The sequence below is a fragment of the Neofelis nebulosa genome, chromosome 2, assembly GCF_028018385.1.
Source record: "Neofelis nebulosa isolate mNeoNeb1 chromosome 2, mNeoNeb1.pri, whole genome shotgun sequence".
Classification (NCBI taxonomy): domain Eukaryota; kingdom Metazoa; phylum Chordata; class Mammalia; order Carnivora; family Felidae; genus Neofelis; species Neofelis nebulosa.
Genome location: NC_080783.1, coordinates 59,164,489 through 59,188,215, shown reverse-complemented (window position 1 = coordinate 59,188,215; position 23,727 = coordinate 59,164,489). Strand labels below are relative to the sequence as shown.

General features: G+C 36.3%; 1 protein-coding gene and 1 non-coding gene across 3 annotated transcripts in view; one reads left to right on the top strand and one right to left on the bottom strand.

Annotated features, from left to right (window-relative positions):
• The window catches only part of SCRN3 (secernin 3), a 33,607-nt gene extending 14,473 nt beyond the window's left edge, over nt 1-19,134 (top strand). Inside the window, exons 6-9 of one of the 2 annotated variants that reach the window (XM_058713645.1) lie at nt 6,445-6,483; nt 12,799-12,961; nt 13,806-13,986; nt 17,616-19,134. In XM_058713645.1, the coding sequence (XP_058569628.1) occupies nt 6,445-6,483; nt 12,799-12,961; nt 13,806-13,986; nt 17,616-17,786 (554 nt within the window). In that variant the 3' untranslated portion in view covers nt 17,787-19,134. The remainder of the gene's footprint in view (nt 1-6,444; nt 6,484-12,798; nt 12,962-13,805; nt 13,987-17,615) is intronic. The other variant, XM_058713652.1, reaches the window with a different exon arrangement.
• Nucleotides 10,813-10,915, bottom strand: LOC131505789 (U6 spliceosomal RNA). Its single transcript, XR_009258563.1, has one exon. It is a non-coding gene; the product is annotated as a U6 spliceosomal RNA (small nuclear RNA).
• Nucleotides 19,135-23,727: the final 4,593 nt, after the last annotated feature.

Here is a 23,727-nt window from a genome sequence, read left to right as displayed (position 1 = left end):
ACAAAATAACTAAGTTATAGATTTAAAATGCATACATGATTATAGCAAGACTTGCATCTGACCTGAAACTTATTTTTCTTCCCAAGTGTAAAGTACAGTTCATCCAGCTTTCTGTGCTTTGCCAAAAGAATAAATGTCTTCCCAATACTTTCATAGAAAATTGTCTACTAGTACATTATAGTTAATTTTTCCTATGATTTTTCTAGACGGAAGAGCCTACCTCTCGTCTTTCCAGCTACCTGATAGCTATTAACTGTGCTGCATGTATATCCAAATTGTATCTATATTCACTCATGTATTTTAAATAACTAGTTTAAATTGCAATGAAATTGCACCCTGTGTTTTGCATTCATTTTACTGAACCCTGCTACTGCGGTCTCAGTACTTATTCAATGCGTGCTAGTGGATTACTTACAGCTATCCTAGTCAAGTGATCATGTAAATCCTCCCTTCATTTTGAGAATTGCAGGTTTTGAATACAGAAAACATTTTCATAATACCTGTATTATTGCAGTGTTATGGTTCTGACACTGTTTTCATTAAAACTTGCCATTTATAGGAATTTAGATTTGAATCATTTTAAAATCTCACTAGGTGCAGAAGCGATGTGTCTGATAGATAGAAGTGGATAGTAGGCTTTTGCTTTATTGTTTAGTTTTAATGTGAAGGGCTGTTTTCAGGTACACCCCCTTTTTTTCCCTTCCTGCATTTTCTCAAAATTAACAGAAAGATTTGCTCCTATAACAAGTTATCTATAAATTATTTTTCTTGAATTTGAAGTCGTAGCTATCCTGTGGAGAAATGGAAAATTTGCTATTAACATAAAACAGTTGGTAACATGTTGACCGACTGAGGACGGAACATAATTTTATATGGAAGTCAGTTTTATTTTAATTTGAAATGTCACAGAATCACATCTTGCGTACAGACTTGCTGTAAGCTTTTTTCTTTTAATTATTCCCATATATCATGGGAATGGGAGGGGGCAGAAATGCTTGCTTTTCATGCTTTCTTTGTGGGTTATTTCGTTTTTTATTCCTTTACTGTCATTGTAGTAGGGTATTAGGAGAGAGCAAACAACTAGCTGTGGTCAACCATGTTAAAGTTACTTGTTTCTTTAGAACTAATTTTAATGCAGTAGTTAAACATTTCCTCTTTTTTTTTTTTAAGTTGATTTATTTATTTGTGAGGAAGAGAGAGAGAAAGCAGGGATGGGCACAGAGACAGAGGGAGAGAGAGAATCCCAAGCAGGCTCTGTGCCGTCAGTGCAGAGGCTGATGTGAGGCTCAAATTCACAAATCGTGAGATCATGACCGGAGCCGAGACCAAGGGTCAGATGCTTAACTGACTGAGCCACCCAGGTGCTCCTAAACATTGTCAATATAAAGTATCTGAAAATATCTGATACCAGGAACTATATGTTTTATGGGTTTTTATTTTAACTGTACTTGTTCCAATATGGATCTATCATGTTCATTACTGTTATTGAGAAATTGATACTACTTGAGGGTAAAAAGAGACTGGTGGGAGGCACAACAGTGGAGGGTTAAAAGCACAGAGCTGGACTTCTGCTTCTGGTTATTAAGGAGTAACTAGTGTTAGACTAACCTCCCCCTAAGAATACCTATAAAATCTGGAGGAAGAAAACAAAAAAGCTGGAGGAATAAAAGGCACTGTATGAAGGCATAGGTGAACGCCTGAAACAGTTAGGACACGAGAGTCTAGGTTCAACAGATTGAGAAAAGACTATCTACACTCTGAGAAGCACCTGACCTTCTTGTCACAATTTCTCCTTAAAGCAATCATTGACTTCTAAGCGGCACATATGTAGGATGAGACACTGAGAAATCAAGACCAAAGTAGTTGCTAACTGCTTAAAAAGCTAAGTAGAGATGTGGAACTCTCACAAGGCTTTAGGGACAAAACTTAAATTTGATTGCCAATCAAGAAGAGGCCTGGGAAACACCCCAGCCTTTCAGCCCAGAAAAACTACACTTAGGAGAAAGAAGAAACAGGGACCAGGCCAGTCACAACTGGATCAGTAGGTAATCTACCTATATTCTGTGTGTTTACCAGAAGAAAATTAAATCCTCTGTTGAAAATATGAAGAGCTTCTACAAATTTTCATTCATAGTTTCCAACATTGGGTAAAAAATTATCAGACATGCCAGGTAATAAGACTAAATGACCAAAAACCAAGAGAAAGCAGACAATAGAAACTAACCCATTGGTATCCACAAACTAGCTTTGTCACAGACCAGGAGTCTGGAGTTCTCTCTTGTGCAGCAAGAGAGCAGACATAGAATTGAATACGAGAGAGACTAGTGTCTGGGAGGAGACAAGAGCCCCAAACAAAGCTTTTGTCTGCGTATTGAGCTCTCAAGATCTTACACACATGGTGATGTGAAGAAAACAAGATCTTACACACGTGGTGAACATGAAGAGAACAATCAGATAGTAATTGTTAACTTGTGTGTGTAAGAAGCAAAGGGTCGGGGGGGGGGCGGGCAATGGAGTTTGTGATCAAAGCACAATAGTATATTGGCACCAGATGGAAAGTAATTTCCTGCAGGTGATATAACAAGTTACGCGTGATTCCATTACAATAATCTCGCTAGCTAACCTTGGACGCTTTCGCCCCATGGTGGCAGCTTTCCACCCTAAACTTTTTTCTAAGCCATTTATGTAAATATATGGAATTCTTGAACGTATTTCCCCACATAGCTTTATCAGACACCGACTTAAATTAGTACGTTTTATATGTTCAAGAAAATTAGATGAAGAGATGGAGAATTTCATCAGAGAACTGGAATCTATAAATAGAATCAAGTTGAAATAATAGAACTATAGCATTCTAATTACTGCAATTAAGAATTCAATGGATTGGTTTAATAACAGATTAGACTTAGCAAAATAAATTATTAACTGGAAGATCAGTAAAAACTCTCCTGATTGAAGCAGAGAGATAAAAGTTTAGAAAATATAGATAAGAGTGTGAGAGGGGCGCCTGGGTGGCTCAGTTGGTTAAGCGTCTGACTTCGGCTCAGGTCACGATCTCACAGTTCGTGAGTTCAAGCCCCGCGTCGGGCTCTGTGCTGACAGCTCAGAGCCTGGAGCCTGCTTCACATTCTGTGTCTCCCTCTCTCTCTGCCCCTTCCCTGCTCATGCTGTGTCTCTCTCTGTCTCAAAAAAATAAATAAACATTAAAAAAAAATTAAAAAAAAAAAAAAGAGTGAGAGAGCCATCTCAGACTCAATGAAAAGGTCTCACACATATGTAATTGGAGTCTCAGCAGGAAAGGACAGAGAGAATATGGAGGGGCAAAAGCAATATTTGAAGAGATATTGGCCAAGAATTTCCCAAAACTAAAAAAAGTCATTAATCCACAGCTTCAAGCTCTATACACCACAAGAATAAATGAAAAGAAACCATAGCTGGGCACATCATAGTAAGATTTCTAAAGGAAAAAGCCCAACCAAACAACAACCAACAGAGAGAAAATCTTAAAAGCAGTGAGAGAAAAGATACATATTATCTTCAAAGGAGCAAATATGGGACTGACCGATTAACTTTTTACTAGATGGGAAGGAATCCAGAAGACTGTAAAGGACACCTTTAAAGTGATGAAGACAAATAATGACTAGTCATTTAGAACTCAATACCAGTGAAAATCTCCTCCAAAAATGAAGTTGAAATAAAACAAAATTTGTCAGTAGCCAATTGGCACTAAAATAGAGTCATTCTTCAGGCAGGAAAAATGATCTCGGATATCAGCAAGGTAAGCAGGAGTGAATGAAGAGCAACAAAAACAGGAAATAAGTGGGTAAAACTAAATGAATATTGAGTATTTAAAATGATAATTTTATGACCAATGGCCATAGCTGCAGTGTTCAAAATATGTTGTGCATGGATTTTGTGTAGTATTGAGACTATGCTTCCCACAGTCTCAAGGCTGCTTCTTGCCAATGACTGAAAGAGGCAGGGAGACTAAGGAATTCCTGGGATCATGGGAATCCTCCAATGGCCGGCTTTGGGTCAAGGAACCCCTGATAGGCTTGCAAAGGTTTTCTTAGATGGCGTGGCATTCTAGGACACTTCCAACTCAACTTCTCTTCCCTCTCAACTTTCCGAACCCAGGTTGAGACTTCCATCATACTCTAGCTTCCTCCTCATTTTCTCTCACAGGCATTTTCCCTCATAGTCATTTTCCCTAACAAAGTCCTTATACATTTAACCATATGTCATGGCATCTGCTTCTCAGAAGACTCAGACAAACACAGTAGAATTAAATGTCTGAGCATAGCACAAAAGACCGGAGGCAGTAACTGGAGTTAAAGTGTTGTAAGGTCCTTGGGTTAATGGATAATTAATTTAAGGCAGACTGTAATAAGTCAAGAGAAACTAACAAAATGATAAAAGAATGTATAATAAACTGGGGAGAAGTAAAATAATAAACACTTGAAAAATTCAAGAGCGCAAGGAAGGAGAAAAAAGGAAAAATAGCTGGCATAAATAGAAAACTAAAAATATAATGGTTGATTTTGTCCTACATGGAATTTTTCTTTTTTTAAAACATTTTTTAACGTTTATTTATTTTTGAGACAGAAACAGAGCATGAGCAGGTGAGAGGCAGAGGGAGAGGGAGACTGAGTCTCTCAGACACTGCACTATATGGAATTTTTCTTAATGGTTTCTAGCATTGATGTCCTTTGAGAAAGGTCATTTTTACTATACCATAAATGGTTATCTTTTTTTTAAGTCTATTTAATTTTGAGAGAGTGAGTGTGTGAGAGTGTGTGAGAGAGGGGAGGGGCAGAGAGAATGGGAGAGAGAATCCCAAGCAGGCTCTGCGCTAACACAGAGCTTGATCTCACGGACCAAACTGAAATCAAGAGCCAGACGCTTAACTGACTGAGCCACCCAGGTGCCCCCAGAAATGATTATCTACATCTTATATTTATAACTTTATTTTGTAAATTTAAATTATGATGATTCTAGAATCATTCTAAAATAAAGTATGAATTAGGATTCTACCGTTTCCTCACCACTCAAATGATTATCCATTGATCCCAGTACTAATGATTAAATGGATTATCTTTCTCTACTGATTTGAAATGTCAACCAACTTGATCAAATTAATTCCTAAGTAAACCCATGTGTAAATTAGATTACTGTATTTGTCCAGTTTTGTTTAAAACAGTGTAAGTACACACAGTAAGTACTCAATACTTGTTGTATGAACAAAGAAAAAAATGAGGGAATTTGCAATACTGTTTTTTTCTTTTTATGTGGTAGGACAAGGATATCTTCACTACTCTGCTCTTTCAAAATGTTCCTGACAATCCTTGACTGATCATTTTTCCAGATAAATTTTACAATAATTTTATTCAGCTTCTCCTCCCAAAACATTCTTTGAGGTTTTACTGGAATTGAATCAAAACTATAGATTATTTTAGGGGAGGATTGACATCTAATAATACTGCCTTCCTATTCAAGAACAAGATATGGCTGTCCATTTATTGAAATTTTCTTTTGTGTTTCTAAGACTTGTGTAGTTTTATCTAGGTTTTCCATATTGACTTTTTTTGTTGTTAAATCTTTTGTGAAAGCTTGTTCTATGCTAGACATGAGATCACATAGCAGCAGATATGATTAATATGGTCTGTGACCTTCTGGAACATAATAACTAGTGGAAGGTAGGACACAGGCAAGTAACAGATAGTATTGTTTGCTATTTGGTCATTTTCCAGTCTTTACCATGTTGCAGTGTACATCTTGGTTTATTAAGTTTTGTCTGCATTTCAAAATTGTTTCTTTTTAAAAAAAATTGTTTTTAATGTTTATTTATTTTTGAGAGAGAGAGAGAGAGAGAGAGAGAGAGAGAGACAGAGCATGAGCAGGGGAGGGGCAGAGAGACAGAGAGAGAGAGAGACAGAATCCAGAAGCAGGCTCCAGGCTCTGAGCTGTCAGAACAGAACCTGATGTGGGGCTTGAGCTCACAGACTGTGAGATCATGATCTGAGCGGAGGTCGGACGCCTAATGGACTGAGCCACTGAGGCACCCCCAAAATTGTTTCTTTAGGATGGATTGTAGAAGGGAAGCAGGACCTATAGTATTTGCAATCTTGACCTAAACAAGAAAACAGTTCTCTAGTTCCCTTCTATAGAGCCTAAATAAATTGTTCTCTAATTAGAACATTTTTTCAAAATTTCAAATTGTTATTATTTTATTGTATGTTGATCTTGTGTTCTGTGACTTTCCTCATTGAAATTGTTAGTTCTAGGAGCTTTTGGTTTTTGTTGTTGTTGTTGTTGGGCAGATTCTCCTTTGGGTGGATTCCTTGGGATTTCCTATATAGACTATCATATCATCTGCAAATAGGGACAGTTTTAGTTCTTCCTTTCCAATCCATATACTTTTTGTGTCTTTTTATTGCCTTATAGTTCTGGCTAGACCTTCCAGGATTATATTGAATAAGAATGGTAAAAGCTGACTTCCTTGCTTTATTCCCAGTCTTAGGGGGAAAGCATTTAGTCTTTTTATCATTTTTTTAATGTTTAGTATTTATTTTTGAGAGAGAAAGAGACAGAGTGTGACTGGGGGAGGACTAGAGAGAGAGAGAATCTGAAGCAGGCTCCAGGCTTCAAGCTGTCAGTGCAGAGCCCGACTGGAGCTCGAACCCACGGACCACAAGATCATGACCTGAGCTGAAGTTGGATGCTTAACCGACTGAGCCACCCTGGTGCCCCAGTTTTTTATCATTAAGTGTAGTGTTAGCTGTAGCTTTTTGTAGATGCTTAACTTTGTCATGTTAAGGAAGTTTCTCTCCATTTCTTGTTTGCTGAGAGGTTTTGTAATGAATAGATGTTGAAGTTTATTATTTTTTTTGTGTCAATTGATATGATTCTCTTTCTTCTTCAGCCTGTTAATATGGTAAGTTACATTGATCTTCACATATTGAACCAGCCTTATATCCTTGGAATAAACCCAGTTTGGTTGTGGTATATAATTCTTTTTATGTATTGCTGGGTTCTGTTTGCTAAAATTTTGTTATGGGTTCTTGCATCTATATTTATGAGAGATATTGGTCTGTCTTGTTTGTTTTGTTCTGTACTGCCTTTGTTTGGTTTTGACATCAGCCTAACAGTGAATCAGGAAGTGTTCCCTCCTTTTTTATTTTGTGGAAGAGACAGTGTAGAGTGCTGTTAATTCTTCCTTAAATATTTGATAGAATTCTCCAGCGAAACTGTCTGGGCCTGGGTATTTCTTTTCTGTGGGTTTTTAAACTACAAAGTCAATTTCTTTAATAGTTATAGGGGTATTCAAATAATCTGTTTAATACTGAGTGAGTTTAGGTAATATGTGCTTTTCAAATAATTGGTCCATTTCTTCCAAGTTGTTAATTTATGTGCATAGAGTCACTCATAGTATTCCCTTTTGCTTTTAATGTCTGCAGGGTCTGTCATGATATCCCTGTTTCGTTCCTGATAGTGGTAATTTTGTAATTTTTGTCTTCTCTCTTTTTCTGTCAGTGTAGCTAGAGGTTTGTCAATCGTATTGATTTTTTTCAAAGAACCAGATTTTTGTTCTGTTGACTTTCCTTTATTGTTTTTTCTTCTTTCAGTTTCATTGACATCTGCTCTTATCTTTATTATTTCCTTCTGCTTGGTTTGGGCTTATTTTTCTCTTTTCCTAGTTTGTTAAGGTGGGAGCATGAGATGCAATGGACAAAATTTTAAGTTTTTTCTCAATATTTTATATTTTTGGCTGGTAATGTGAATAGAATATTTTTCTATTATATTTGCTAAGTAGTTATTTCTTATCTATAAAAATTGTTGAGTGTTTTCATTTATTTAAAGGAACACCTCACTGATACTCTATTGAATTGGTAATTTTAAAATCTGTCCTCTAGGGGGGCACCTGGGTGGCTCAGTCGGTTAAGTATCAACTCTTGATTTCGGCTCAGGTCATGATCTCATGGTTCGTGAGATTAAGCCCTGCATCAGACTCTGTGCACAGAACCTGCTTGGGATTCTCTCTCTCCCTCCCTCTCTCTCAAAAATAAATAAACTTAAGAAAAATCCTTCAATTCCATCCTCTTTGGCTTTTCGAGTATGTAATTAAGTATCAGTGGTCCTACTTCCTTTTTCTAGTAGAATTATACTTTTAGAAATATAAATTTTTTCCAAGCATATAAAACTAGGAAGTCATAGAGGAAAATTGTGGAGAGACTTTCTAAAAAAAAGACCTCATTTTAGTCATACACCAGCTAGCCAGTGAACCAAAGATTGCAGAAAGCTGTGATGGATGGTAGGAGTAATATTCTAGAGTGTGTGTGTGTGTGTGTGTGTGTGTGTGTGTGTGTGTGTGTAAATAACACATCTTCTTTATCCATTTATCAGTTGATGGACATTTGGGCTCTTTCCATATTTGGCTATTGTTGATAGCACTGCTATAAAAATTGGGGTGCATGTGCCCCTTCAAAACAGCATTCCTATATCCTTTGAATAAATATCTAGTAGTTCAATTGCTGGATCACGGGCTGGTTCTGTTTTTAATTTTTTTTTTTTTAACTTTTTTTTTTTTTTTTTTTTTTTTGAGACAGAGAGAGATAGAGCATGAACGGGGGAGGGTCAGAGAGAGAGGGAGACATAGAATCTGAAACAGGCTCCAGGCTCTGAGCAGTCAGCACAGAGCCCGATGCGGGGCTCGAACCCACGAACCGTGAGATCATGACCTGAGCTGAAGTCGGACGCCCAACCGACTGAGCCACCCAGGCGCCCCTGTTTTTAATTTTTGAGGAACCTCTGTACTGTTTTCCAGAGCGGCTGCACCAGTTTGCATTCCCACCAGCAGTGCAGAAGAGATTTCTTTCTCTGCATCCTTACCAACATCTGTTGTTGCCTGAGTTGTTAATGGTAGCCATTCTGTGTCAGTTGGCCATCTGGATGTCTTCTTTGGAGAAGTGTCTATTCATGTCTTTTGCCCATTTCTTCACTGGATGATTTGTTTTTTGGGTATTGAGTTTGATAAGTTCTGTATCGATTTTGGATACTAACCCTTTATCTGATATGTCATTTGCAGATATCTTCTCCCATTCTGTTTATGCCTTTTGGTTTTGCTGATTGCTCCCTTCTCTGTGCAGAAGCTTTTTATTTTGATGAGGTCCCAGTAGTTCATTTTTGCTTTTGTTTCCCTTGCCTCCAGAGATGTGTTGAGCAAGAAGTTGCTGCGGTCAAGGTCAAAGAGGTTTTTGCCTGTTTTCTCCTCTAGGATTTTGGTGCCTTCCCGTCTTACATTTAGGTCTTTCATCCATTTTGAGTTTACTTTTTGTATGGTGTAAGAAAGTGGTCCAGGTTCATTCTTCTGCATGTTGATGTCCTGGTTTCCCAACACCATTTGCTAAAGAGGCTGTCTATTCCATTGGATATTCTTTCCTGCTTTGTCAAATATTAGTTGGCCATACGTTTGTGGGTCCATTTCTGGACCCACTATTCTGTTCCATTGATCTGAGTGTCTGTTTTTGTGCCAGTACCATACTATCTTGATGATTACAGGTTTGTGATATAGCTTGAAGTCCAGAATTGTGATACCTCCAGCTTTGCTTTTCACTTTCAGGATTGCTTTGCCTGTTTGGAGTCTTTTCTGGTTCCATACAAATTTTAGGATTGTTTGTTCTAGCTCTGTGAAGAAGGCTGGTGTTATTTTGATAGGGATTGCATTGAATATGTAGATTGCTTTGGGTAGTGTCAATGTTTTAACAATACTTATTCTTCTAATCCATAAGCATGGAATAGTTTTCCATTTTTTTGTGTCTTCTTCAATTTCTTCCATAAGCTCTCTGATCTGTCTTCCCTTATAGATTAAAGACTTTTTTTCCCATGTTGCTTTCATAATCTTTACTTGTCTGTGTATTTTGTGAATTTGACTATGATATTTCTCGTTGATGGTCTGTTTTTGTTGAATCTAATAGGAGTTCTCTGTGCTTCTTGGATTTTGATGTCTGTGTCTTTCCCCAGGTAAGAAAAATTTTCTGCTGTGGTTTGCTCACATAAACTGTCTACTCCTTTTTCTCTCTCTTCATCTTCTGGGACTTCTATGATTCAGATGTTATTCCTTTTTAATAGGTCACTGGGTACTCTAATTTTTGTGTCATGCTCTTTTGCCTTAGTTTCCCTCTTTTTTCTGCTTCATTATTCTTCATAATTTTGTCTTCTATATCGCTGATCTGCTTCATCCATTCTTGCCGCCGTGGCATACAACTGAGATGCAATCTCAAATGTATTTTACTTCTTTTGTCTCCGCAGAAAGGGATTCTCTGGTGTCTTCTATGCTTTTTTCAACCCCAGCTAGTATTCTTATTATCATGATTCTAAATTCTGGTTCAGACATCTTGCTTATATCTGTGTTGAGTAAGTCCCTGGCTGTCATTTCTTCCTGTTCTTTCTTTTGGAGCGAATCCTTCATTTGTCATTTTGGAGAAAGAAAAATAATTAATAAAAAACTTAAAATTAAAAAATTAAAAGCAACACAAAAAATCAAATAAAGGAAGCTAGATCCTAGGTGCGTTTGGCCTGGTTTTTGAAAGAAGCTTGATAGAATAGAGAAAAAAGGGAAAGAAAAGAAAAAAAAAGTAAGAAGTGTTAAAAAATTTAAAAATGTATACAACAAAATAGAATAAAATGAAATGAGGAAAGTAAAGTAGAATTTAAAAAATTACAAAAAATAAAAACTATAGCAAAAAATTCTTAAAAATTTTTAATGGAAAATAAAAATAAAATGTTCTCTTTCTGTATCAAAGAATAAGAAAAAAAAATATGGAACACTTCACAAATTTGCATGGCATCCTTGCTCAGGGCCATGCTAATCTCTGTATCATTCCAATTTTAGTATATGTGCTGCCAAAGCGAGCACTTAGATGTGTTGCTTTAAATGGCTATTTTCTTGTACCACTTTTCTTTTGATAATGAGAATTTCCTGTTTGAAAGCTTTTAAACCTATTCTGAAAGTCTTCCTGAAAGATTCTTTTTGAATTGTTAACTGTGGTTACCTCCGACCGAAATTGGATGAGGGAACTTTCACTTCTTTACATTCACAGAGCTACATATCTGTGTCAAAGTGCATCAATATCAATCTGTCTGTGTATCTCTCTATTTCCTAGGACAGTGCCTGGCATTTAGTAGATGCTCAATAAGTATTTGTTGGAGGAATGAGAACTAAATAGAGAAAAATCTCATTTTTGTCTTTAGAGAATTTATAATCTAATGGCAGAGATAGAAGCTATACGTGCAAAAAATCAAGAATGCTTATATGAAAGGAAAAGCTTATTTCAGTTCATCCTAATGGTAAATTTTAATTTGAAAGAGTTTGGGGGCACCTGGGTGGCTTAATCTGTTAAGCGTCTGACTCTTGATTTGCCCAGGTCATGATCTCATGGTTCATCTGCTTGGGATCCTCTCTCTCCCTCTCTCTCTGCACCTCCCAAGCTTGTGCTCTCTCTCTTTCTCTAAACATAAATATTTTTTTATTTTTTTAAATTTTTTTTAACATTTATTTATTTTTGAGACAGAGAGAGACAGAGCATGAACAGGGGAGGAGCAGAGAGAGAGGGAGACACAGAATCTGAAACAGGCTCCAGGCTCTGAGCTGTCAGCACAGAGCCCGACGTGGGGCTCGAACTCACGGACCGTGAGATCATGACCTGAGCCGAAGTCGGACGCTTAACCGACCAAGCCACCCAGGCGCCCCAATAAATACTTTTTTAAAATGAAGGAGTTTTAATTTGATTCGGGGGGAATTGAGAGTCAAATTTTAGGGAAGAGAATTATGACATGTGAGTAGAAGATATTTGGGCTACGTTTTGGAGGACTGCATTGTGTAAGGGGGTAAGATTCTTCATCTTTCATGAGGTAGTTAGATCCTGAACCACATCTTTGAGCATGGATATGTATAGCAAGGAGCAGAGATGTCCAAACACACGATGGCTTTTTAAATTTTTTGGTGGAAATGCCTTGCAAATATGGAATTCTGAGGCTCTCTGTAACCATGGTCATGTTGTGTTTGCTAAAGAGATAAAATAGTTTCTTTTTCTAAAATAAAAAATTCCTTAAAATATCAAACTTTACATATGAAAGCAGAAAACAAAATATAATGCCATCTGTTTTATCACACACAATGGACATTTAAATATTTTAAGTAGTCCAGCAGATTTATGTTCATTAAAATCCCACTAACTAATAATGTGTTTTGTTTCCTTCATTCCCACTCAGGTTACAGTTCACACTTTCAGATAAGAGTATTAATATCAGCCACAGAAATTACAGGAAAAGGAGTATTTTATTTTGTAAAGAATGCCTTGTATAATACTGGAAACCAAGCACTGTATTCTTTTAATATTTGCTTCCCAGAATGGATAGGCTCAGATGATAGTTACTGATATTGTCAGTTCACTGCTAACTAAATACACCTTAAAAATTTTTGTAAGGGCAACGAGATTGAGTGTATTTTGCATTTTTGATTCCTTCTTAGGAAGTTACAGATTTTACCTGATAGTAATGGTTTTGAGATTTAGTGTGTTTTATATTTTTTAAGAAATCTTCCTTATGATAGTGGAATGAGACTAATAGTTATGATACAAGGTTTGTTCGTAGTCAATCTCTAATTTATCCCTATCCCAATATCTAATTTATCCCAATATCTCATGTTGTATATTATCAACAGAGAAAGCAGTTCATGATTGCAGCATGTCAACCTGCAAATTCATATGTATTTGATGATTTTTAAAATGATTTTCCTAGGAAATATAACTTTTGAAACAATGATGGAAATTCTCCGAGATAAACCAAGTGGCATTAATATGGAGGGAGAATTCCTGACCACTGCAAGCATGGTTTCTATTTTACCTCAAGACTCCAACCTTCCTTGCATTCACTTCTTTACAGGGACTCCTGATCCTGAGAGGTAAAGTCACAAAATACTGTAAACCAACAAGGGGTCAGGGGCTAGGATAGTCATCAGTCTGTTGGTGATTTTGCCAGGCTAACTTTTTCTTACACAAATAGGACAATAATTTTTGGATATATTTTCTGTTCAGGTTGTAGGCTGCCATTTACATATGTGCATTCCTGCCATAACTATTCTCATTTTTTAGGACAAAAATGTTAATAGTTTCTTGTCTGCAGTTATCCTTACTCTCTTTGGCCAAATATATTTAAAATTGTCAAGAAAAGAAAGTAGATGGTTTTCTTTTGCAGATTTCAGTATTATAATATTAGATGGTTAAGAATACTAAGAAGATTAAATGATGTAGTTGTGCTGGATTTAGATGGTTACTTATCTGCTCATATCTAGAAAATATGTGCCTGTAAAACTTAAACTATCAGTAGTTGAAGTTATATCTAAAATTGGATTTTAGATATGTTACAATTGTCTTAAGTCATTAGTGTCTCTCATAGAACTTAATGCACATTACATTGAGAAATGATCTTATATTCTCTCAGTGTTACAGTCTTTCATGTTATTAAAGATCACTTCAAGAAGATGGAGTGAGATTTGAGGCCACTTTATTAATACTGCTGCTGTGATTTCATTCCAGATCCTAATCCTCAATCTGTAACATTGAGGATTGTTCTTACCCTTCAACTATGGAGTTTTCAGTAGAAAATGATGGACTATAATTTCACTGGACACTGTTTCTGTGCCAGGCCCTTCTAACTAGAGGGAATCTTAGAAGATTTAGCATAATGCTAAATATTTTCCTATCCCCACTATCCCCACAAGCCAACTCTATGACTTTTTCTTCTAGATCTGTTTTTAAGCCTTTCATATTTGTGCCAAATGTTTCACAACTATTGGATACCAGTTCACCAACATTTGATCTTGAAGACCCAGTTAAAAAGAAACCACGTTTTCAGTTTAAGCCTGACAGAAGACACCCACTCTATCAAGAACATCAACAGGCATTGGAAGTAATAGACAAAAAGGAGGTATGATTAAATTATATTCTCTGTTTTATCATTAAGAACAGTTTAAAGTGTGATTCAGTCCACATTTTGAACTTTGGAACTTCACCTTTCTTTCCTTCCTTCATGTAAAAATAGGTTTAAAGATAGTTTAGACTCTCTCTCTCCCTCAAAAATAAACAAACATTTAAAAAAATAATAAAAGCTTTTAAAAATAAAATAGTTTAGATGTTCAATTATAGTAGAGCTCAAACCAAAGATTTAAAATAATGGTTAAGAATGCACTATGAATCTCTTAGAGAAATTTAGTATATTAAACATAATAACAATACCTAACATTTATTGGGCACTTTTTATACACTCAGCACCATGGTATCATTACACAAAATAGAATATTTTATTTAATCTTCAAACCACTTTATGAGGTAAATACTATTGTTATCTCCATTTCACTGATAAGGAATCTCCATTTACTGAGACTTAGAGAGTTTAAGTAGCTTGCTTAGTTTATATCTCACACCAAAAATTACAGAGCTACTGGAGAGCAGTTAACATGATCTCTGACATACAAAATGTTCTTAATCAGATAGCCTCAGATTAATTTTTATTGGAAATGCTTAACACTCCTTAGACTTAATAATGAATTGGAGTCTTTTTTTAAAAATGGTAAGTGCTTATTATTTTTAAATGTAAGCAGTATAGAAGATGAACATCATCCAAAATCTCATCTCTAGAAATAAGCAGATATATTTTTGGGCAGACAGACAGATTGACAAATAATTTTCTAATATCCATACCTCTTCAGCTTTCTTCCCTCTCTGCCCCAGAGATAAAATATAAATTAGAAGGAAATGGAAGAGCTAGCTGGAGGTTTTTTACAGAACCATCAACTGATTCCCTCCAGGGAGGAAAAGATTGGCCATCTTGTACCTTTCCACACCTGTTTGTACCGGCTCCCGATTTCTATTGCTATCATTCCTTTTACTTCCTCGAGATGTATACATTTACATTCTTTCTACATAAAATGCATTGTATCAGTTGTATTCCAGGTAATTATTTATTTACTTTTGTCTGTAGTATGTTTGCACGGTTGCCATTCCCCCACCCGCTTTGCTTACACTTAAAGCAGAGAACTCTGTCTAGACCTCCTGTTTGCTGTGGATTCTTGACACTTGCTTTATCTTGGACTACTTTGTTTTCACTTGTAACTTACAGTGTAAAACACTTTTTGTAGGTAGCCGGTGGCATGGAATGAGAGGCAGGCAAGTTGTTCTAGGGGCATTAAGTACGCTGATGAGAGCCCAGTCTACCGGCCAGTGGTGTCATCCACTGCGTGGGCTTGGCTTACACTCCTGACTGAGCACAGTCCTGTGACAAATGAGCCCCCTGGTCCTTCTTGCCTTTGCTCAAGTTCCTCAGTGATATGTTTCAAGAGATATATCTGCTCTGGAGGGATTTTCCCTCACTTCTCCCTGAGCAGCCTCCACACTGCCACTAATCACTTACTTAGTTCTCAACATTGTCAGCTTCCTTTCCCCTCAATACTGTTTCTGGAAGGTTGGTTGTGTAGACTTATTATTAAATGCTTGTTAAATTAAAATGCTGATTGACATTTTTCTAAGTAATATTGAAATTAAAATTTAAAAGCTGTTAGTATTTTAGGCTTTATTTAATAGCCATTAAATGTTGATTGACAACAGAAAGTAATGGAGAAACCATAGAACCTGAAGGAAGAAGTGTCAAAGAGCTGGATTCTAGTCTCCTTTTTTTTTTTTTTACTGAAGTATAATTGACACAAAATGTTAACATTAGTTTTAGGTGCACAATATAGTGATTGGACAAATCGATACATTATGCTATGCTCACCCCAAGTGTAGCTGCCATCTGTCACCATACAATGCTATTACAATACCATTAACTATATTTCTTATGTGCCTTTTATCCCCATGACATTCATTCCATAACTGGACACCTATTATCTTCCTCTTCTCTTCACTCATATTGTCTACCTCCTCACCCCCTGTCATCTGGCAACCATCAATTTCTTTGTTCTCTGTATTTATGGGTCTAATGCTGCTTTTTGTCATTTGTTTTGTTTTTTAGATTCCACATATATTATGCAGAATCATATGGTATTTGTCTTTCTCTGGTTCTAGTCTATTTTTATGACTTAGGGAGAGTCAATGCTACTGGTAGTTTTAATGTACGTTTCTTGATTACTGATGAGGTTGAAAAGCTTCTCAGATGTTTATTAGCCATTAGTGTTTCCTCTTAAATGACTTGCCTGTTCTTTTCCTTAGCCTGTTTTTCAATTGTTGCTTGGTTGTTTTTGTCTTTTGCCTCAGAGAGGCAAAACTATATGAATTTTGAGTCTTTGTTATATTGCAATTTTTTATCTCAGTTTATTGTTTATTTAACTTTTTTTTCAGACAGAAGTTTTAAGTTACGTCAATTACATTTGTTAGTCTTTTCCTTTAAGCCATCTTGATTTCATGCTTCAAGAGGCCTGCTTCATTTCAAAATAAATATAACTTCTGTATTTTCTTCTAGTATGTATGTGTGTGTTTGAAAAAAATAGTTCTTGAATTTTTCTGAAATTTCTTTCTTTCTATTTTTTCATGTTTATTTAAGAGAGGGAGAGAGAGAGAGAGAGAGAGAGTGCGTGTGGGAGGAGGGGCAGAGAGAGAATACCAAGCTCTGCATTGTCAGCGCAGAGCCCAACGTGGGGCTGGAATTCACAAACCCTGAGATCATGATCTGAGCTGAAATCAAGAGTCTGGTGCTTAACTTACTGAGCCACCTAGGTGCCCCTGAAATTTATTTTTGTGTATGTTATGAAGTAGGGATTCTAACTTTGTTTTCCAAGAGGTGACCAATTATTTCAATACCATTTATAGACAAAATATATTTTTTTTCTCACTAATATGTAATGTAGTGTTTCGTCAGAAAAAGTTGATCCAATTTGATTTTAAAGTCCATGTTTAGATTAAGCATCTTTGTTTTGTGGAATTCTGCCCTATAATGGTTCAAATTTTTAAAATTATTCTTACTTTCTAGTAACTTTCTTCTTATATATTTTTTCTCTCAGTACCTACCCTATAACTGGTCATGGTAATTCACCAATAACTTAAAAATTCCTTTATTCTATATGAGTAATGACCTTTCCCCCGATTCTTGAAACAGGGAGGAATCATAGAGAAAATGTCTTTTTTAGTTGTTCTTTCCCTTGAATACTACTGTTCTTTTTCCTTTGTTTAATCTGATAATATTGATTTTAAATATAGAAGATCCACCTTCATAAAAATATCTTAGCCTCATTTTTCAGCAACCTTTCCCAGACACAATATCATAATTTCAATGGTCCTGTAAATTTTTCTTTTAGGTTTCTTGCTTGTAGACTAATCCTATGCAATTATGCTTAATCTTTTCTACTAAAAATACCTAATAAATTGGAGTTAATCCATTAATTCAATATAGAACAAAGATTTTTCCTGAAGAATTTCATTCCGTACTATATCTAAAGAATGAGAGGGGAACCAAACTAGAAGTGGAAACCAGAATGAAAAAAAAAACTTGTCTGTAGAGTGGTTTGGAATTTGGTTAGACTTATATGTGTGTGTGTATTTACTGATTTTTATTTTTTCATTGTTCAGGAAAAAGCCAAAACTATGTTGGACAACATGAGGAAACTGGAGAAAGAACTATTCAAAGAAATGGAATCAGTTCTTCAAAACAAGCATCTTGATGTTGATAAAATTGTTAATCTCTTTCCCCAGTGTGCAAAAGATGAAATTAGAATTTATAAGTCAAACATTAGTTCTTAGTGTCATATAAATGGTCAACAATCTTCCTCAAAGTCAGAATCTATCACCTTGGTAAATGATATAACCTAGTTTGAGTAGATCTGATTTTTCTTTAATAGCATTTACCTAATGGCCTATTAAAACTACACATAGTCTTGCTGAAATATTGAGAAAGAAAATAACATTGGAATTAGGCACATATATCATGGAATAGCCAGGAGTTATTTCAGGTATTTGTGTGTGTGTGTGTGTGTGTGTGTGTGTGTGTGTGTGTGTGTGTATGTGGTTTTTTTCCAGCCATAATACCTTTTTAAAAATTACAATAATTAAATATTCAATTCTGCATAAAGTATGAAATATTAAAATAATGAATAGGTTTATATTTAGTATATTTATGTATTGTCCTCAAATAATTTTCTCAATTACAGCAAGAAAGTAGATTTTTCTTTAGTAATGGAAAATATTGTTTCTCAAGTAATGAGTTTTTTCTCATAGGCAAATATTAATCATCTCTAACAAAATTTTCTAGATTTATACATTGTCTTACTACAGTGTATTAATCCTGCAAATGTGCTTTTATTAGACACAAACATGCTTTTTGTCAAGACTTGGCATCAGTGAGCTTTTAGCTCTGATTATCAAGCACTTTTTCAGCCATGCACCCTTATAGGCTTTTATGGTAATGTTTTTAGAAGAGCTTGTCTGGGGGATTAGGAAATGGGATAAGGGAACCAAGACCTCAGGAGATACTGTTTCTGTGTCTTGAATCTATCTTTCTCAATTTTTGTTTCTCTTCACTCAGTGAAAACAGCAACAGGAATGAGATAGTGGCAACGAAATAGAATTATTAGTGTATTATGAACATGAAGAACATTATAGTGCATAATGTATTATGAACATTATTAATAAGTAATATTTACCCAAAGTTTATAAAACTTTGTTAAAGTTACATAGAGATTACCAAGTAAGACTCAAAGTTGCAGCTATAAAACAAAAGAAGAATCCAACTCAACATTATTTATTGGTTTCTAGAAATATCTATTTTAGGTTTTTTATTATATTATCGTATTTATTGGTTGCTATCATTGTAATTAGGATTATTACTAAAGTAGTGGATGATTAAAGAAAATTTCTTTTTTTAAGTTCTCTCATAAAAGCCATAATCTGCTTAGGGGTGTCTGGGTGGCTCAGTTGGTTGAGCATTCGACTTCGACTTAGGTCATGATCTCATGGTTTGTGGGTTCGAGCCCCACCTTGGGCTCTGTGCTGACAGCTCAGAGCCTGGAGCCTGCTTTGGATTTTGTGTCTCCTTCTCTATCTCCCTCTCCCCTGTTCGCGCTCTGTCTCTCTCTGTCTCTCAAAAATAAATAAATGTAAAAAAAAAAAAATTAAAAACCACTATCTGCTTGATTTTGCTCATCTAATACAGAGCTACCATTACAAAAGAAAAGAGATTTGTCTCAAGTACTCAGTTAATTATGTGTTTGCTTTACAGATGGTTCAGTGAAAGCCTCTCCCCAAATCATGAAGACCTTTGGCCAACCCCCATACACCTACTTTCTCTCTCTTAATATATGGGGAAACTAAGGGTAAGCAGGCTGTTCATTTATCCAGGGGCACATACTTGAATCTTATTTCTCTCTCTGGGGCTCACATGTTTTCTCTTCCTCCTTTCATCCCACCCTAGTCTCAACTAGCACTGTCTCTCACCTGGACAACTGCAGTGAACTGTCCTACACCCATTTTTGTTTTTTACCTCCGTTCACATGGGTCACTGCAGCAGAGTGATCTCTTGGGAATGTAAATCTAATAATAAATTTCCTTCCTAAAACTTTTTAAGAAAATATTTTTTTATAGCTGTTTTAGGTTTAAAGCAAAACTGAGCAGAAAGTACAGAGTCCCTGCATATGTCTTGTCCCACCTCCAACTTCCCCCCCCTCTGTCAACATCCCACACTAGAGCGATACATCTGTTACAATTGATGAACCTACACTGACATATCATTATCACCCAAAAGCCATAGTCTACATTCGGGTTCACTCATTGTACCTTCTATGGGTTTGGACAAATGTTTAACGACATACATTAGTGAGTATTATACAGAATAGTTTCACTGCTTTAAATATCTGTGCTCCACCTATTCATCTCTCCCTCCCCCTAATCCCTGACAGCCACTTAACCTTTTTATTATCTCCGTAGTTTTGCCTTTTCTAGAATGTCATATAGTTGGAATCGTACAGTATATAGCCTCTTCAGATTTGCTCTTTAACTTAGTAATATGCATTTAAGATTCCTCCATGCCTTTTCATGGCTTGGGAGCTCATTTCTTTTCAGTGCTGAATAGTATTCTGGATATTTTGATTGTGGATACCCAGTCATAAAACCATAGGTCCTACTGAAGGACACCTTAGTTGCTTCCGTGTTTTGGCAGTTATGAATAAAGCTACTATAAACATCTATGTGCCAGTTTTTGTGTAGACATAAGTTTTCAGTTCATTTGGATAAATACCAGCAGCATGAGTGCTGGGTGGTATGGTAAGAGTATGTTTAGTTTTGTAAGAAACTGCCACACTATCTTCCAAAGTGACTATCATTTTTGCATTCCACCAGCAATGAATGAGAGTTTCTGTTGCTCCACATCCTTACTTATCATTTGGTATCGTCAGTGTTCGGGATTTTGGCTATTCTTATAGATGTGTAGTAGTATCTCATTGTTTTAATTTGCATTTCCCTGATGACTTATGTTGCAGAGAATCTTTTAATATGCTTAATTTCCCTCTGTATATCTTCTTTGGTGAGATATCTGTTCAGATATTTTGCCCATTTTAAAAATCAGGCTGTTCATTTTCTTATAGTTGAATCTAAAATTCTTTTAAAAAGTCATTGAGATAAGTCCCAGTCCTTAAGAACTATCAATGAGATCTTGCTGATCTGCCCATCTGTATCTTATTATACTTTTGCTAGGTTTTTTTTTTTTTCTTTTCATAATCCCCTTTATCTCTTTCACCATCCCCCCCACCCACCTCCCCTCTGGCAACCACCAGTTCGTTCTCTATTTAAAAGTCTGTTTGGTTTTTGTTGCTGTTGTTGTTCCTTTGTTTTCTTAAATTCTGCACATGAGTGAAATCATATGGTATTTGTCTTTTTTATTTCACTTGGCATTATACCTTCTAGGCCCATCCATGTTGTTGCAAATGGCAAGATTTCATTCTTTCCTATTGCTGAATAATATTCCATTGTATATATGCACCACAGTTTCTTTATCCATTCATCTATCAATGGACACTTGGGTTGCTTCTGCATCTAAGCTATGTAAGTAATGCTGCAATAAACATAGGGGTGCATATATCTTTTCGGATTAGTGTTTTTGTTTTCTTTAGTTAAATACCCAGTTGTGGAATTAGTGGATCATATGGCAAATCTATTTTTAACTTAAAAAAGAAATGTTTAATTTATTTTGACAGAGAGAGGGGAGGGGAGGGGCAGAGAGAATCCAAAGCAGACTCCATGCTGTCAGCACAGAGCCTGATGAAGGGCTCGAACTCACAACCCATGAGATCATGATCCGAACCAAACTTAAAAGTCAGACGCTTAACTGACTGAGCCACCCAGGTGCCCCTCTATTTTTAACTTTTGAAGGAACCCCTGTACTGTTTTTGCAGTGCCTGCATCAATTTGCATTCTCACTGACAGTGTAAAGGAACCCTTGTACACTATTGCCTTTTTAAAAAGCTTTTACTCTGCTGCTTTTTTTTTTTTTTTAAGTTTATTCATTTATTTTTGAGAGAGAGAGCACAGGTGGGGTATGGGCAGACACACACACACAGAATCTGAAACAGGCTCCAGACTCTGAGCTGACAGCAGAGAGCCCAAGGCCGAACTCGAACCCATGAACCATGAGATCATGACCTGAGTTTAAGTTGGATGCTTAACTGATGGAGCCGCCCAGGTGTCCCTGGTCTTTCAGGGTTTTTTAATGTTTCAAGTTTTTATTCAAATTAGTTAACATACAGTGTAACATTAGTGAGAATTTAGTGATTCATCACTTACATATAACACCCAGTGCGCATCATAGCAAGTGCCCTCCTTAATACTCATCATTTAGCCCATCCCCCACCCACCTCCCTCCATCAACCCACCGTTCTCTAAAGTTAAGAGTCTCTTTCATGGTTTGCCTCCATATCTTTTTTTCTCCTTCCCCTATGTTCATCTGTTTTGTGTCTTAAACTCCACATACGAGCGAAATCATCGTATTTGTCTTTCTTTGACTGGCTGGCTTGTTTCGCTCACTACCCTGCTCTTTCAAATCCTTGAATGTGCCCAGCTCCTTCACAATGGCTGTGCCCTCTGCTTGCACCATTCATTTCACATCCTCCTTTTTATGTAAGTAGTTGTTTTTATCCTTTAGAATTTTGCTGAAGCAGGAGTTCCTCAGGAAAGTTTTCCCCATACCACAAGGTCAAGTCTGTTGTTACGTACCCTCAGAGCCACATGTGATCCTGATCACAAGTGTAATTATATGTTTCACATCTGTTTTTCATAGTAAAATAGAAGCTTTATGAGGTTAGGAACCCCACTGTTGTGTGCTCAGTATTCAACATTGTGTTGGCACAAGTTAGAGGCTCAATAAATATTTGTTAAGTGAACATTGAAGTGCTGATGGAAATAATGTACCCAGTCCTCTGTAAAGTTGAGCAAATTATTTGGACAATCTGTACAACTTGGTAACCTTTGTTAAGTCTCAGGTCAACCTGTTGCTTTTTTACATATTCAAAATGGGAATAATAACTCCCTAAAGACTGATATTATTATAAGGATATGTGAATTAATTAAGAAAGTTTAGGAGACTTTCACTATGTAAATCCAATATGGTATTTAGGTTTTGATAATTGTGTGGGTAATTAATGCCTTGTAGTATATTTTAGAAAATTTAAGACTTCCTTTTTTTTTAATGTTTATTTATTTTTGAGAAAGTGAGAGAGAGCGTGAGCAGGAGAAGAGCAGAGAGAGAGAGAGAGAGAGAGGGAGACAGAATCCGAAGCAGGCTCCAGACTCTGAGCTGTTAGCACAGAGCCCGAGCCTGAGGCGGGGCTTGAACCCATGACCTGAGCTGAAGTTGGGCGCTTAACTGAGCCACCCAGGCACCCTGAAAATGTAAGGTTTTCTTAAATTTCAGGTGTTTCTTAGGAGTAAAAAATATAGTTTTTTTTGAAATTAAGCTTTTTTTTTTTTTTTTTTTGGTTAATCCTTCAATGATATGGTTTATTATTTACCATGATGTAATAAACCAAGGGAATAACTAATAAACTGAGTACTTTAAGAGTCTCATGCTCTACTGACTGAGCTAGCCGGGAACCTTAAACTGAGTACTTTAGAGAAAACTAGTTTGATCTTTGTTTCAACGTTTATTTATTTTTGGGACAGAGAGACAGAGCATGAATGGGGGAGGGACAGAGAGAGAGGGAGACACAGAATCTGAAACAGACTCCAGGCTCTGAGCCATCAGCCCAGAGCCCGACGCGGGGCTCGAACTCACGAACCGTGAGATCGTGACCTGAGCCGAAGTCGGAAGCTCAACCAACTGCGCCACCCAGGCGCCTCTGTTTGATCTTTGTTGAAAACATCAATTTATATATTAATCTTCAACCAAAAAAACTTTTATTTTTAATTCCAGTACAGTTAACATACAGTGTTATATTTGCTTCAGGTATACAATAGACTGAGTCAACAATTCCATATATTACTTAGTGCTCATCAAGGTAAATATGCTGTTAATCCCGTTCACCTGTTTCACCCAAACCCCCTCCCCCCCATTCCCCCTCTGAAAATGATCTGTTTGTTCTCTATCATTAACAGTTTGTCTTTTGGTTTCTTTTTTGTTGTTGTTTTGTTTCTTAAATTTCACATATGAATGAAATCATATGGTATTTGTCTTTCTCTGACTTAGTTTGCTTAGCATTAT